Source organism: Nyctibius grandis, chromosome Z (genome assembly GCF_013368605.1).
Source record: "Nyctibius grandis isolate bNycGra1 chromosome Z, bNycGra1.pri, whole genome shotgun sequence".
In the NCBI taxonomy this organism is placed as follows: domain Eukaryota; kingdom Metazoa; phylum Chordata; class Aves; order Nyctibiiformes; family Nyctibiidae; genus Nyctibius; species Nyctibius grandis.
In genome coordinates, this window is record NC_090695.1 from 23,849,011 (window position 1) to 23,864,087 (window position 15,077).

General features: G+C 44.6%; 1 protein-coding gene across 2 annotated transcripts in view; it reads right to left on the bottom strand.

Moving 5' to 3' along the window:
* Positions 1-1,891: 1,891 nt before the first annotated feature.
* CMYA5 (cardiomyopathy associated 5) overlaps positions 1,892-15,077 on the bottom strand; it is a 51,635-nt gene continuing 38,449 nt past the window's right edge. For both annotated transcript variants that reach the window (XM_068422449.1, XM_068422448.1), the window contains 5 exons: positions 14,436-14,580; positions 7,183-7,316; positions 6,302-6,401; positions 4,174-4,350; positions 1,892-2,527 (listed from right to left, as the gene is read on the bottom strand). In XM_068422449.1, coding sequence (XP_068278550.1) covers positions 2,275-2,527; positions 4,174-4,350; positions 6,302-6,401; positions 7,183-7,316; positions 14,436-14,580 — 809 coding nt within the window. In that variant the 3' untranslated portion in view covers positions 1,892-2,274. The remainder of the gene's footprint in view (positions 2,528-4,173; positions 4,351-6,301; positions 6,402-7,182; positions 7,317-14,435; positions 14,581-15,077) is intronic.

Below are 15,077 nucleotides of genomic sequence, written 5' to 3' on the forward strand. Positions count from 1 at the left end.
CAAGCTCGAATGTTGCAGTAGTACCGGAGTAATAATGCATGGCAACAGATGAGGCCTTTGCTTTTCACGTTAAAACTGCTATTTACAAATATGGAGTTACCTTCAACAAGGCAATTGCTTCTTGCCTTCATTGAAAAAGCTACCCAAATAATTTCATGTCATTTTGCTCTCCTTCTCACTGGCGGTTCCCTTGGCAATACATCACATTGGTGGCCATGAAGCAATCCCACGCTTGGGACAGCAGCAACCAGGCCAAGGAGAATGCAGGTAAAATCACCCCAAAGCTGGGATTTTTCAGGTTTAGTTCAAAGCGCCACGTTAAGCTCTGAAGATGGCCAAACCTCTGGCGAGCTCACTGGCTGCAGGAGCCTGAGGAACATACCTTGCCAACACCACTGACCTGCCTCTTAGTTTATCACCATCTGCTCTGTGTGAGTTTCCAGCCTGCTTTTTGCCTCCTCCTCCTCAGCCTTCATCATAACGCTACCCTCAACACCCTTTCTGTCTTTCTCTCCCAATTAATCCCAGACCTTTTTCTCACCATCCTGCATACCTCTACAAACACTTGCTTGAGCCAATAGGGCACTACTTTGCTTTTTCATTCCCCTCTCCCACTGGCAGGCATTCAGAACTGGCACTCTTTAATTGAAATTCCAAAAAGAGCTCCGACTTAAAATAAATGGCCACAGGATCTTGTTTATCTTGCCTCAACCATCCCACCCAAGCCTGCTATGACATTGTGGAGTGTGGCTCCTCTGGGATACCAAGCATACAGCAGGCTAAATCAGCAAGCACATGTTTTGTTGGTGTTAAATCCTAAATAAAACAGCAGCAGCAGGCACCTCCTCTGACCATAAAAAGCAGAAGCCTCCCTGTAACTCATTTAAGTCCTCTCTTCAGGAGCAAACCCTTTCCGTCAGACTCCTGAAATCTGCTTTACTTCAGGGAGTATAGCTCTTCAGCTGAGCTCAGAAATTAGTCTGGCAGTGTAGTCCCCTGCGGCAGGAATCTCCAGAGCAGACACAGCATGAAAAGCATTGCCCGCCTGCCTTAAGATTAATTTTCCCCCAGCATTCACTGGAGTTTGGCACCACTGGCACTCAGCCCTTGGGACAGGCTAGAAGACAGCTGTACCACTGGTGCATGGAGTGCTTGGAAAAATGCTTTGAAAAAGCCAAGGGGGGAAATCAGCATCCTACTCCTCTGCTCGCACCAGCCATTTTTAGCCTGCCTTTGTTGATAGCCCTGAAACACTGTGCCTTGCCGGTGTGATGCTGGTGCTAGTGCAGATAACAGGAGGGAGCAGGGCAGATTCAGTAAAATGTTCACAAGCCTGAAATTATAAGCATCAAATAGGTAAGTGGAAAGGTAAAAAGCAGTGATGGAAAGGGGTGATTCACAAGAAGGTCACTGGCAATTTGACTGTTCTCTAAGGTCCCAGGTGACAACCTTCCCTTCACCATTGAAGCCACCTAGCCAACAAACTGAGGATGAAGAACATAGGGAAGACTTTTACCACTACTATCAAGTTCCCTCATACATGTGGTTCATGAGTACCTATTTACAGGTAAGATATTTACTGACACAGTCAGGTAGCTGTCTGTCTGCTTCAAGCAGGGTAGATAGGTGTTGCATATTAAACATTACAGGACTGATACAAAGACTAGTCTGGGACTCATTCATTATGGAAATGTGCAGATTTCTAAGTTTCTAAGTTTCCAATTTTCCTTAATTTGTGCATTTAAAGAAAAGAATCAGCAAACAATAACACAAGATGTATTAAACTGCAGAATGGTTCAGTTGTTGAAATTTTTGCACATTTTTCAAACAGATCACCTTGGATTCGGGCTCCGATTGTACTGGCAAATGATGAAATGATGGCTTTCAGGTATTGCAGTGAGAGATGCATTTATTTTATACACAGGCTCATCGTCAACTTTAAAAGGACAGCTAGCACTGTCATTATTTTCACAGGGAAAGTACATTCCTCCCCCTCTTAATGCTCATATCTAATAAAACATTTTTTTCCCCTCAAAAGTACTGCTGTGTATATCACTAGGTGCACGGTCTATCTGAAGGAGTCAATTTTCTCTCCAAGCTCAGGGTGATTACATGGCTGAGCACTAACTACAATTATTGGTGATGCGAGGGAGAGCTGTGTGCGTGGCATTCATCGGTGAAGACTAGACATCACTCCCTGACACCCCCCTTCCCCTCCCTGTACCCTGACGCTGTAATTGTCAGTTTTCCTGAGAGTGTGAAGCAGGGCATTGATTAGCTGTGCTTCACGAACTCCGGCAGATCCATGCCCGTGCACAGGGTAAGTGCTCCAGCCTTCTCCAGGGCAAAGGCTGGGTGAGCAGCATGAGTGAATTTGTGCCTGATGGTGAACAGCACCAGTCCTCTCTCTGCATTGAAGAACAACAGTCTTCCAGCACTGTAATCCAACAGGATGCCGATCCTGGCTGGGTGTTCTGTCACACGGACATCACTCATCACACCGGCGTGAAGAAATCTGTAAAGAAAGCTACGGGAAAATGGAAACCAGAATACAGTGAGCCTCCTCATGGTCATTTACCAGACATAACCTACTGCTTAACTCCCACCTATTAACAGGTGGCCTCATACAGCAGCGTATCACATGGCAACAGCATTTTGCTCAGTACATAAGCAAAGCAAATGTGCATCACTTTAAAGCCCTGCCTGGCATGCTGATGAGCCCTTTCACTTGGCATCTTTGGACTCTCAGGATAAAAGCAAACTTGCTGTAATCATATTCATCTTTAGCTTTCTTATTACAAGTCTTTGAGGGGATTTAAGCATGAGCTCTGCTTTGGCAAAACCCTCTGCATCTCAGATGTTTCATTTAAGCAGTTATGTTCATGCATATCATGCAGCTATATGATTTCTAACTAAAAAAGCATTAGAAAGGCACATTTGTTTAGCTCAAGAGCACCTTTACACCGTTAACAGGGTTACGGCTTACAAACCTCCAAGCACCCTGGCACTGGCCCTGCTGAACACTACCCCAGTGCCTGCCAGTCCTGCCACAGTGGCAGGTGGGTGCCTGTCACTGTGGAGGACAAGGCAGGAGAAGGCATTCCCTATGGATGGTTGACATCTCCTGTGGGTGGACACAGATTCTAAAAAGACTGCATTTATGGAAATAAATACATTTGCTGGGATTTTGTGATAGTTCAGGATATGAGCTTGTGTTTTCATTTTACCCACATCCAGGGCTAAACAATAACCAGCTATTCGATCACCCAGTGACCCCTCCCCAGCCGAGAAAGGGAACTGGGAAAACGAAGGAGAGACCCGTGGGTTAAAATGGAAGCAGATTTAATAAAATAAGAAAACCAATACTAATACCAATGCTCATATAAAATACACAGCGTTATACTCAGTCCATACAGTGGCCGCAAGCTGCGCGCTCCCAGCAGCAAATGCCCGATGTCCAACCCTGCAAGTGCCACAGCTCCAGCGACAGCACGACGGTCACAGGGAACGGGAGAGTGGCCTCAGGAGCAGAGTGACGGGCGAGACCCTCCAGGGATGGTGACCATTGAAGAGAGGGGCCGTCCCCAGCACACTTTCCAATTTACAGTGAGCGTGACATTTATGGTATAGAATACTGCCGTTGGCCAGCCTGGGCCAGCTGCCCTCGCTTTCGCTCCTCCTGGCTTTAGCACCTGACTAGCTCGAAACTGCTAACGGCCTTGATCACTGTGGGAACCCCCATACCACGGCTGGCCACCAACTAAAACAAAGTGTCTTACCAACTTTGTTCCCACTGTATCGGGTGCTGCAGGCTTCTCAAAAGTGCAGCTTTCCTGAACAGAAAATTGATTCTATGATTCTATCCCAGCAAAACCAGGACAGTCTGGAATAACAAAGCAGTGGCAAATGAGTTTTTTAAGTTTTATTCTCTGTCTGAGTGCAGGGCACTCAATTTGTCTGTTTGAGATTAATTTTAATTTTTAAGGTCCTTTATAAGTTTTTTTAATTAAGAGGAGGTCTAAAGTTCCTTTGTATTTGTACTTTTCTTATTACTCAAATTTGCAGAAAGAAAGCAGACAGATCCTTTTTGCTCTTGTGATTCTTAAAGCTGGCCAGCTTTGTTTATGTGATGGACAAGTAACTTCCCAATCAGCTAGACTGACTCAGCTCTACCTGGTTTGTGTAGGACAGCACCGCATGCACCAGGAGGTATCACTCAGCCCCAGGACGTTCCTCTGTGATGTTGCCTTGTAGCAAATCCCAATCCTGTAGCTTCTGCAGGCAGAGACAATGGTTTCCCAGTAATGACGTCCCCGAGCAGGCAGCAGTTCACCCAGGACTGAAGGAGACCTGTTTGTGGAAGAGGTGTACAGTAAAGTGAGTGTGGTGGTAGACCAAGCACAGAATCATCATTGAATCTTAGAATGGTTTGGGTTGGAAAGGACCTTAAAGATCATCTACTTCCCGCTCCTCTGCCACGGGCAGGGACAACTTCCACTAGACCAGGTTGCTCAAAGCCCCATCCAACCTGGCCCTGAACACTTCCAGGGAGGGGGCATCCACAACTGCTCTGGGCAACCTGTTCCAGTGTCTCATCACCCTCACAGGAAAGAATTTCTGCCTAATATCTAATCTAAATCTACCCTCTTTCAGTTTAAAACCGTTACCCCTTGACCTATCACTACATGCCCTTATAAAAAGTCCCTCTCCTGCTTTCCTGTAGGCCCCCTTCAGGTACTGGAAGGATGCTATAAGGTCTTCCCAGAGCCTTCTCTTCTCCAGGCTGAACAACCCCAACTCTCTCGGCCTGTCTTCACAGGAGAGGTGCTCCAGCCCTCTGATCATCTTCGTGGCCCTCCTCTGGACTCGTTCCAACAGCTCCATGTCCTTCCTATGTTGGGGACCCCAGAGCTGGATGCAGTACTCCAGGTGGGGTCTCATGAGAGTGGAGTAAAGGGGCAGAATTACCTCCCTCGACCTGCTGGCCACTCTTCTTTTGATGCAGCCCAGGATACAGTTTGCTTTCTGGGCTTCAAGCGCACATTGCCAGCTTGAGTTTCTCATCAACCATCACCCCAAAGTCCTCTCCTCAGGGCTGCTCTCAATCCATTCTCTGCCCAGCCTGTATTTATGCTTGGGATTGTCGTGACCCACATGCAGGACCTTGCACTTGGTCTTGTAGAACTTCATGTGGTTCGCACAGGCCCACCTCTCAAGCCTGTCAAGGTCCCTCTGGATGGCATCCCTTCCCTCCAGTGTGTTGACCGCATCACACGTCTTGGTGTTGTTGGCAAAAGCAAAAAGCATATTGTGATATTTCTTACAGTCATGTCATGCAGCTGCATGTAAAATTACTAGTGGATTGCACTCTGTTCTTCTAACTGCAGGGTTTTATCAAAGATTTGAATGTTGTCACTGAGAGTCATTTCATCTTTGCACTGAGATGGACTCATCTTGAGGACTGAAAATGATGCAATTTTACCCAAAATTATATGAAGCTAACAAAAGGTGGAAAAGATGACTTTGAAGGAAAAAAGGACGCCAAATTTAGCAGGCCTTTTCAAACTAGAAAGCATGGCTATTTTAAGTAGACACAGTGACAAACATCTTGTGCTCATTCAGCTGTAACAGTAAAATAAAGTGCTTAAGCCAGTAATACCTCATTACCTTTTAAGAAGTCATATCAGTATGGCACAACACATAAGTGGTCCTGTGCTTGTGATGGGACTGATATCAATACGTAAAAAAACCTTCATGTTTGCAATGAATGGAGGTAGCCTGGTACAACCGTTCTACCATATCCCAGGAGCAGTTCCTTGTTCTCCAAAGCCACAAATACTTTGGAAAACATTACCAATAATGCCCTCAGTAGAGGAGCAAAGTAAAAGGATGGATTACTTCTACAATATTTTCAAAAGTAAGTCCACAAATCTGGTCTTCTCAGGGCAGCAACAAGTTGCTTTGAGATTGAAGGTGCTCTGAAGGATTAAGCAGTGACCATGGACTGAGGCAAACCCAGCAGTCCCAGGAGGTACAACGGCCTTTGACTTTCCTGAGAGTTCCTCAGTGCAACACTGATTTCTTCCCAGCACCTACATCAATGCTGCTACTGGCTTTATTGAGATATTACAGTGCTTGAAAGGTGGGTCAATCACACAACGACCAGGGGATACATGACTGAAACAATTCAGTTCTACAAAATTAGTTAGTGCCCTGTGAAAGCTACCTATAGGCAAAAATAAGAGTGAGGGACCCATCCTGAACCCTGCAGGGTGGTCATGCCCATAATGCTGCTACTTACCCAGCAAATTTAGCTTTCTCAGGAAGGCGGATCACTGTTGCGTCAGAGGAAATTTGCAAAGCAGGATGGGCTGTGTCACTCAGCAGGTGAAATCGAGTTCCTGGTACAATTCACAACAAAGAAACACCAGTTGTGAGAGGCTGGCAATGTTAACATGAGATGAATCATAAAACGTTAAGCAACAATTACTGCCATCTTAATTGGACAGAGTTGTGTCTGCTGACAGGTAGGAGTGGCAGAAAATTGGGTCCAAATGCAAGGACTCTCCCAAGCTGCTCCTGATTGATGGCAGTCTATTATTCAGAAATGCAGCTAGGTGATAAAGAAGTCTTCAGTATTCAAGAAGGTTGAATAATTTTGGATCAATTGCTTTTTCAAAATAGCAAATTTGAATTTTGAGGCTGGTTTGAAAGAACCATACATGATTTAACACTGTTTATCCGGAAACCTTAAAGTTTAAATCATCCATTATATTTTAAAGCTGCTCTGCATACTTCCTCATCCCTGAAATGCAAAGTCCACAAGGTTTTAATTGCAGGGTTTTTTTAGAGACCGTGGAATCTTTTATCAGAATGTGCTCTGCCAAACTAAAGCAAACTGAGGTCCCCCAAGAATATATAATCATTTCATATCTCTGACAGAATTAAATGTTTTTGCTTCTGAGATCACATCAGTTTTACATTGACATAAATCTGCCAGCTTCAAGAGAAGTAGTCCCTGATTGTGCTAATTTTAAGCAAATAAAATACAATCCCTTTCATCTCAATAACTTGCTTACTTCCACAGTGGAAATTTCAGTTATGATTTCCGGAGGAAAAAGCCATTTTTGGCTGCTTTGCCCCTCCATCCCATTGTTTTGACATCAGAAAATGGTGATCTACCTTTAGTTGAGATGAGAGCTGCTTCACTTTGTTCACTTGTCCCAAATGGGTTGACAGCCCTCAAGTAGAAGAAATAGTTCACATTGGGCTCCAGGGATACTTTCAGTTCAGGTCTCTTTATACCAGCAAAAGATCTGCAAATTTTGAAGATTTTCATACATGAAAATGTATGCAGATATCCAAAGCAGGACAGAATAATTTATGCAAACAGCTAAGCCACCTAACAGTACTGTTGACTACTGAAACAACAGATACCATAGAGAAACTCCAAATCGGAAAGGCGAACATTGTTTTCACAAACAACTGGGTTGTGTAGAGCTTTGGCATTTTACTTGAGGGGTCCTCCTTATTTCATCTGACAAGTGTTCAGGCCTTTGTTCCTGTACCATCTTCTCACTCAGTGCAGTCATTTGGTGTAATGCTCACTTCATGTTCATTTTGCAGCATAAGTCATCACATAAAATGCAAGCAGCACAGAATCACATTCTCATCCGCCTCCTGTGAAAAGGCTGCATTACAAAATGAACAAGCTTTTGAAGAAAAAAAAACCCATGTAATTAATTCAGTTGCATGACAGTGAATGTGCTTGTTGTGTTTGTACTGATCCAAAAGAATGGATAACCTTATCTGAGACCGTACAGAAATCGTGCACTTCTTGCTGTGAACTCCTTGCTCACAAATTGTTCATCAATAAAGTCTTGGCTCTGTCTCCCTCATGGTGCTGTGTGCTCCAACAGGCTGATTTTGCAAGAGGCAGCAGCAGGGGAATTGCCTTTGCACAGTTGCCTGGCTTTGACTAAGGCTCCCCTTTGTGGTGCCACAAAAGCTCCAGCCCTCACATCCTCCACTGCTGATGTCTTGACTCACTGCAGGAAAGCAAGAGAGAGCACCCACTCAATCTGCTTCACAGGCACTTTGAAGTGCTAGTGAAAGTACTTTGGATGGCTAGAAAGATGCCAATTTAATTTTCGATATTGTCAGGAGTATGAAAGAGTGGCTTAACAAATTCTCATACACTGAATCCTGATTTTCCTCATTTTTGCCTTGTGTGGTAACAGCAAAGCCAGACTGTATATACCCACCACATTGTACACCTGCAGGTAAAGACTGTTTATCTGTATAAATTAGATCATTTCCTCCCAGAAATGCTTGTAGGAATCTTCATGGTACATATTTAAATTTTCAAGTGTAATGCAGGTCTTTTGAGACAACCCCCCTGTCCTCTGCGCTGAGAGACAATAACCTTGGTAGTGTGAGGAAAGGCTGAACGCGGGAGTCTTGCTCTGCTCTCTAGCAAATTCACAAACAGGAGACACACCTTTGGAGAGCGTGCAAGGCACTTTCCTTTCCACCTCAGGTTTGAGACTGGAGCCCAGGATGGTCTCCCTCCTTCAGGTAATGTCTCTATGGGGAGCTAGATTAAACAAATTAGCTTTTCCAGCACTAATTATTGTGACCACAGAGGAGGTAAGGCAGGCAAGTCAGCAGTCAGATCAGATCATTGCTATTCATTTGTAGTGACTGTTTTTCTGTCTATGTCCCACCAGAGAGCAGTATAATCTGAAGAATAATCAGTGCTCATCCATCAGGATGTTTCACATGCCTGTCTCTGCTGCATTTGTCACATAAAGGTAAAATCCCACAGCCCTACACACACCAAATTCCTGCAAACACCACATAGAGCTCCGCATCTAGGAGGATTGCATCCTGGGGAAAGACTGGTGCATCGTCCTTATTAGTAATAGGTATTTTGTACTGACAGTTGTCATTAAAAGTGATGGAAAGCATTGTGAAAAAGCACTGGGTGCTCCTGTGATCTTTTTTCAATTTGAAATAATTTCAGAGAGTTTGGGGCTCTTATGTGATCAGTGTGGGGCCATGCCACCTTTGGGGAATGTGTTATATTAATGCTGGAACTGATGCAGTAAACAGAAGTGGTTTACCCAAACATGGTAGGAATGGCATGGTTTGCTTCACCCTTGTGACTAATCAAAGCCCTGATCATGAGAGCACTTCAGCAAGGCACCGGCAGTTTGGCAGGCTGGTCAATTCTTACTGAAAGGTTCAGGGAAGAACTGCAACCTGATGAGCTGCCTGATGAGAACTTGAGATCTTTGGACTTGAAAGAGGAAAAAGGCTCATTTGAGTACAGGGGACAAGAGAAAAAGGAAAGACGAGTCAAAGAAAAATACAAGATGGGAACTGAGCAAGGAAGCAAATATAAAAGAAGTGAGAGAAAGGAAAACAAGGATGCAAGCAGAGGCATGGGAAAAGAAGTGGGCACCTAAGCTTTGAAGAAATTTGTCCATGCTTCCTAGACAAGTCTCACCCAATCTGTTCCTTAAAAGCACCATCCTGACATTTTTGGTGTGAATCTCAAGCATAGACCACTAGAAAGAAGTTTTCACCCAACAGTTACAAGTGAGATGAAGGGAGGATATGCTAAGCTGTTCATCAGAAGCTGTTTGTGGCAACATGTAGGTCAACATGTCTTAAGCACAGTGATGCCCTATATATGTCTCTTTATTCTGTCTTCTGGAAAATGCCACGTGAGTGCCCTTTCAAAGAAATCAGGAGATCTTCTTTTTCACTATGTGCTGTTTAACTTATGGCTAGTTAATAAAACACAAAATTGTTTCTACATCCAAGTAGGCAGGTACATTCTGGTGTAATGAGTAGACCTGGGGTATTCATATTCTGCAGTGTGGATCCCAGAGCCTGGATCTTCAGAGAAGAGTTTGGGTCCAGCCAATTGCAGAATAGAGTCAGCCATCAAAGTTCAGACTTGGTCCTCTTTCAAATCTGAAATTCTCCAAATCAGAATTTGGTTGCATGTTTAAAACTGAGACTAATAGCACACCTCTTTTCAGTTGTAGTAGTGAGACAGAAAAGTAGGACTTTAAGCAGATCTGGTCAGTAAAACAGTGAGCAGAATTTGAAATAGTATTCTCTGGTTGGCAATCTATTTTAGCAAGCTTTAAGCTGCCTAAGAATAACAGCCCATCAATTTTAGCTACGATTAAGGCTTAAAAAACAGTCCCACTGCTGCAGACTAATGAAATTGAATATGCCAACAAGAAGGAATTTCATTTGCAATGCTCTGAGCCAGCTCTGAGCTCACAAGAGTCTGCATGCAAAGAAGAAACAGATCTTGCTGTTGCCTCTCTTTCTGTTTAGAGGATAGGGAGAAGGGGGAAGTGAATACTGAGGGCTCTCCAGCAATCACTGTAGCTTGTCATGGTTCAGGTTGACCCTGCAATCAGTGATAAAAAATCCAGGATGAGGAGAAGGTATGATTACTGCTTAGTTTACAGCATACAGGTTATCCACAGGAGAAGGGAAGGGAAAATGCATCCTGACTGTGTTGATGGAAAGCCTGTTTCATTTCAAAGTTCTTGTAACAACCATTGCTGCTAGATCTTCCTCAAGCCCACCTGAAGTATTGAACTGTGTAATTTTGGTCATGAAAGAAAGAGAAATCCACCTACAACATTTTTTATGTCATCTCTTTTCTACTTTAAATACACCTGCCCACTTTATAGACGATTGGAAATGTAATAATGTTATTATCAAAGCATGAGGCATCCTAGTCTTTAGCCTGTATGTTATCATATTTGCACTGTCTCCATAACATCTTGGTATCACGATACAAAACTCAAGAAATATTTGAAGTTAAATATTTTAAATATCTGCTCTTAATACCTCTCTTTATAAGAGGAATCTTTAAGCCTCAAAATCCAGTCTCAAAATTTCAGGTACATGCTATTCAGAGCAGAACAGAAAGGAGTTACATGTTTCTTCACCTTTAAATTGCCAAGGAATATTACAGTAGGAGTTGTTAAAGTTGTGATTTTCCTGGGTTTCGAGAAATCTGATGCTGTGTTTTGATGCATGTTTCTCTCATCAGCATCCTCATTTATTTCAAGGAAACAACATCTAGATGATATTTTTTAATATTGCATGAACCCAGCAAATGATACACTTTGCAGTGATTCAGAATGCCCTCTGTGCTGTAATTGTCATCTCCACCCCCAAGATCCCACGGAAGCAGCACCTCCAGACTTGTGCTGGTATCACCAATGTGGAGTTAGAGCTGAAAGCATGCAAGGATCTCAAGATATGTGAAGAAGCACACAGAAGGGTTGTATCATGGGTGGAAAAATCTCTTGAAGCTAAAAATAAAGAACAAATAGTTCTGAGTTTGCTCCCAGCTGTGCCGCATGCTCCCTTTTCACTCCTCTGTCCCAGCTCTGGCTGTCTTGGGGTGAGACCACTAAAGCACCACCTGCAACGGCCCTCTCTGCTACCTCAGACAGCAAGGCCAGCACAGTCAGAGGGGAGGAAGATTACCTACTTTCCACACCTTTTTTCCTGAGCTGGCAGGACAGTCATGTGGGCAATGCAACACGAGGGAGGCTTGCTCTCCTTTTTCCAGCATTAGACCTGTTCTACAGGTAGACAGAAAGTTTCGGTTGCTAGCAGTGCTGGTCTTGCATTGGCAGAGCAGATGACACTCAGTCACTTCCACTTTTAGGAGCTCACTGCATACTGTACTAATTTCTGCCTCCCTAAGTCTTACAGATTTCTCATGATGTGATACATGGTTTCCATCTGAACAGCCCACACACGTAATCCCTGGACTACATTTCTCGCAGTTTTCCATCTTCCACCCACAGCTCCATTGACTTCTCAACACAAAGAGGCTGAATGGAAAGAAAATAACAGAGCTCTGGAAACAGAAAGAAACATTTCAAAGCCTCATAAAGATTCTGGAAACAGAATCAACCCAGGAAGGAGCTTTAAAACCACAGCAGCAGGCCAGGGACTCATTGTTGAAGAAGATTTAAGATAGTTTTATATGAAACCATGTCCCTCAGGTGGCAAGCTGGCAAGGAGAGAGAACCCAAAGGGGAAAATATAGACTTTTAAAATGGTATTTAGAAGGAACTTTTTATGAGGATTTATTTCCAGATGTTCTTCAAATTCTCTCCCTGGGGAGCTGTGACTGCTCCAGGACTGCTTCAAGGACCTCCTTGGAGATATTAAAAAGCCACCTGGGCAACTGGGTCTAGATGGCCTTGCTTGAGCAGGGGGGTTGGACCACACAACCTCCAGAGGACCCTTCCAACCTCAACCATCCTGTGATTCTGTGATATGCCGAAGGCTACAGGGGGCCAGACCAGACCAGGGGCTCCACACACATCTCCAGCTGTTCAATAGGGGCATTTTTGCCTGCCTGCTCCCTTGGCGGCGTCCCTTGCTTTGGATGAACTCCCAGAATGACATGTGTAAAAGCAGCCTTGTGGGATGGGACCATGCTGCTTTCTCCAGGGCTTCCCTTGGATGTCCTTTCCCCACCTCTGCTTTCCTGCTGTGCATCAGTTGTATGAACTTCCCAGGGTTGCAGAGAAATGTGTTTGAACTCCCACCCAGGGACTGGGAAATTGCTCAACTATGGGGCTGCTGCAAGCATGAGAGGCACAGGCTGTCTGTCAGAGGGCTCCACGATTGGCTGGTGCCCAAGGTGAGTGTTGCCCAGGAAACCTGTGAAAGACAAACTCCAAGCTTTCCAGGAAAGCAACCAGAAGAAAATGCAGCATTTCCAGGCCCAAATGCTCATAGGTGTGCATAAAGACACAGTTTTATTCCACCTGATATAAGTACCTGACATAGGAACTCTAAGCTCCCTAAGGTACTCCCAGAAGGCAGCTCCTCACTATATCAGCTACATAAGGAATTGATTTCTAACCCTTACTAGCATGTTAGGGGCCTTGGATGGGAGCAATACAGGCAGTATGCTCTGTCTACCAGTGGGCTCTTTTTTTTTGGCTTTATGCAAAAAAATTAAATAGAAATCTTAAAAAAAAATTTCTCCATCACTGAAATATCATGTGCCATTATAGAAGCTTTTGAGGTTAACCTTGAGGGGCTGATTTTGGGAGGGGAATGAGAAGTATTGCTTTGAGGGAAAATAAGTGGTAAAAGATGGTCTTTGACACTGTAAAAAGAGGTCAGACCTCTTCAACAAATACAGAAGTTTAAAGTACAGCAATTCTGAGAAAATTCATTATTTTGTCCTGTGGGAATTTTTCACAGTTGTCACAGTAAGAGGACAACTTCTGCCCGCAGGGAGGCCAAAAAGTCAACTGTGACTCAGTGTAATGACAAACATGTTAGACTTTGCACAAGATCACTCGAGAAAGGGAATGGGTCAGTTTTGGTAGCTTTTTGCCACAGTTATCACCACACAAGCAAACTGCTTGGTGTTATCAACACCTTGCTCACTGATTACAGAAACTGGCACACGTGCTGGTTCAGTTTTGAGAAAAAGAGGCAATTCCCGTTAACTGCAAAGAAACGAGGGTAAACACACAGCACAGGTTTTGGGAGGAGCTACGTTATCCCTGACCAACAGTGACTTTGGCAGGTTGACAGGGACCTGATGGCCTCACGAAATATGTACAAAACAGAGCAGGTCATGATTGCTCTTCAAGAGGCAGGAGAGCTGGGCAAGACCTCTCCTTGGTTGTGTTAACACAGCACACTAGTACGGCATGGAAAAAGATGTCTCCCAATCCTGCAGAAGTTTTTTATTTAAATTTTTAGCCTGCTTTTGTAAGGAGCAAGGTGTGCGCAATTTTAGTGTCTAAAAACCTGTGAACTCTTTAGTTCACTTCACTAATTTTGACTGCAAGGGGTCTCTGCCACATCTCCATGAAGTTCATGTGAGCTAGCCCCTGGGGTAAGACCCTAAATCAGGCTGCCCGGGGAGGTGAAGACAGACAAACTCAGCTGTGCTGAGGCTCTTCCACAGTGTTCCATATGGCAAGTCACTCCCCACCTCCCAAAGCCTTTCAGATCTCTGCAAGTCTATTTTGCTGGAATATCATTCTCGGTGTTTTTAAAACAAACAAACAAACAAACAAACAAACCCAAGCCCCAAGGACATACAGAGCACCACATAATTTTCTTTGCATTTCAGCACAGTGCATGGTTTCATGGTTCAGCGGTGCCTACGTCCCTCCCTGACCTCTTCTCTACACAGTACAGTGTAGGGGAAACCAGAGAGGGTCTGGCATAAGCAGACACCACCCCTAATTTCCACCCTGTAAGTTCCTCAGCACACACAAGCAGACTTCTTCTTTGAGCAGGTGAAGGCAGAGTGCTCTCCGGCGTACCGACACACAGTGTGGGGGACACTCATTAGCGGCTGCCTCATCTGGGCGAGTGATGCTTGCGACTGCAGCACTGACCTGAGCCCCTCTCCTTCTGGCGAGTGCTGCCGGCAGTACTCCAGGGTGAAGGACTCCGCCAACACTGAGCCAGTGTGCCAGCGGACGGTGGCCATGTCCCAGCACACCGTGCAGTCCTTGGCTGTGATGGTGGGGATGGCAGGCGCTGGGGACAGGAGGACAAGACATGTTAGGTGTACCGTACAGAGAGCATCAGCAGGTGTTGGGGGTGCCTGTGGGGGAAGGGAAGAATCACCTCCCCAAAAACCCATGGGATGGTTAGTTTTGCCCATCCAGCAATGATCTTTTTCTTGTGTTTCAATGACAGAGAGCTACATTATGGGGGAAAAAAAACCCACGCTGGGAAAGTCACTGGGAATATCTGTGCATTTCTGCACATTCTTAGAATGCCCATGTAGATTTTTATGCCTTTCCTCAAGCACATTTTCCTCATTTCTACCAATCTTCAAGGAGCAAAGCACCAAGGCAGTACTGCCTACAGCTCTCCGCGCATCACCTCAATCCTGTCCTCAGCAGTCCCTTCATGAACTGCATCAGAAACAAATGTGCTGCTGCAGAATTGACGGGAAGATGCTGACTTTCTGCTTAATTATGTCCTGTTTATTTTTGCAATGCTAAAATTTGGTCCTGTAATTTCTCATT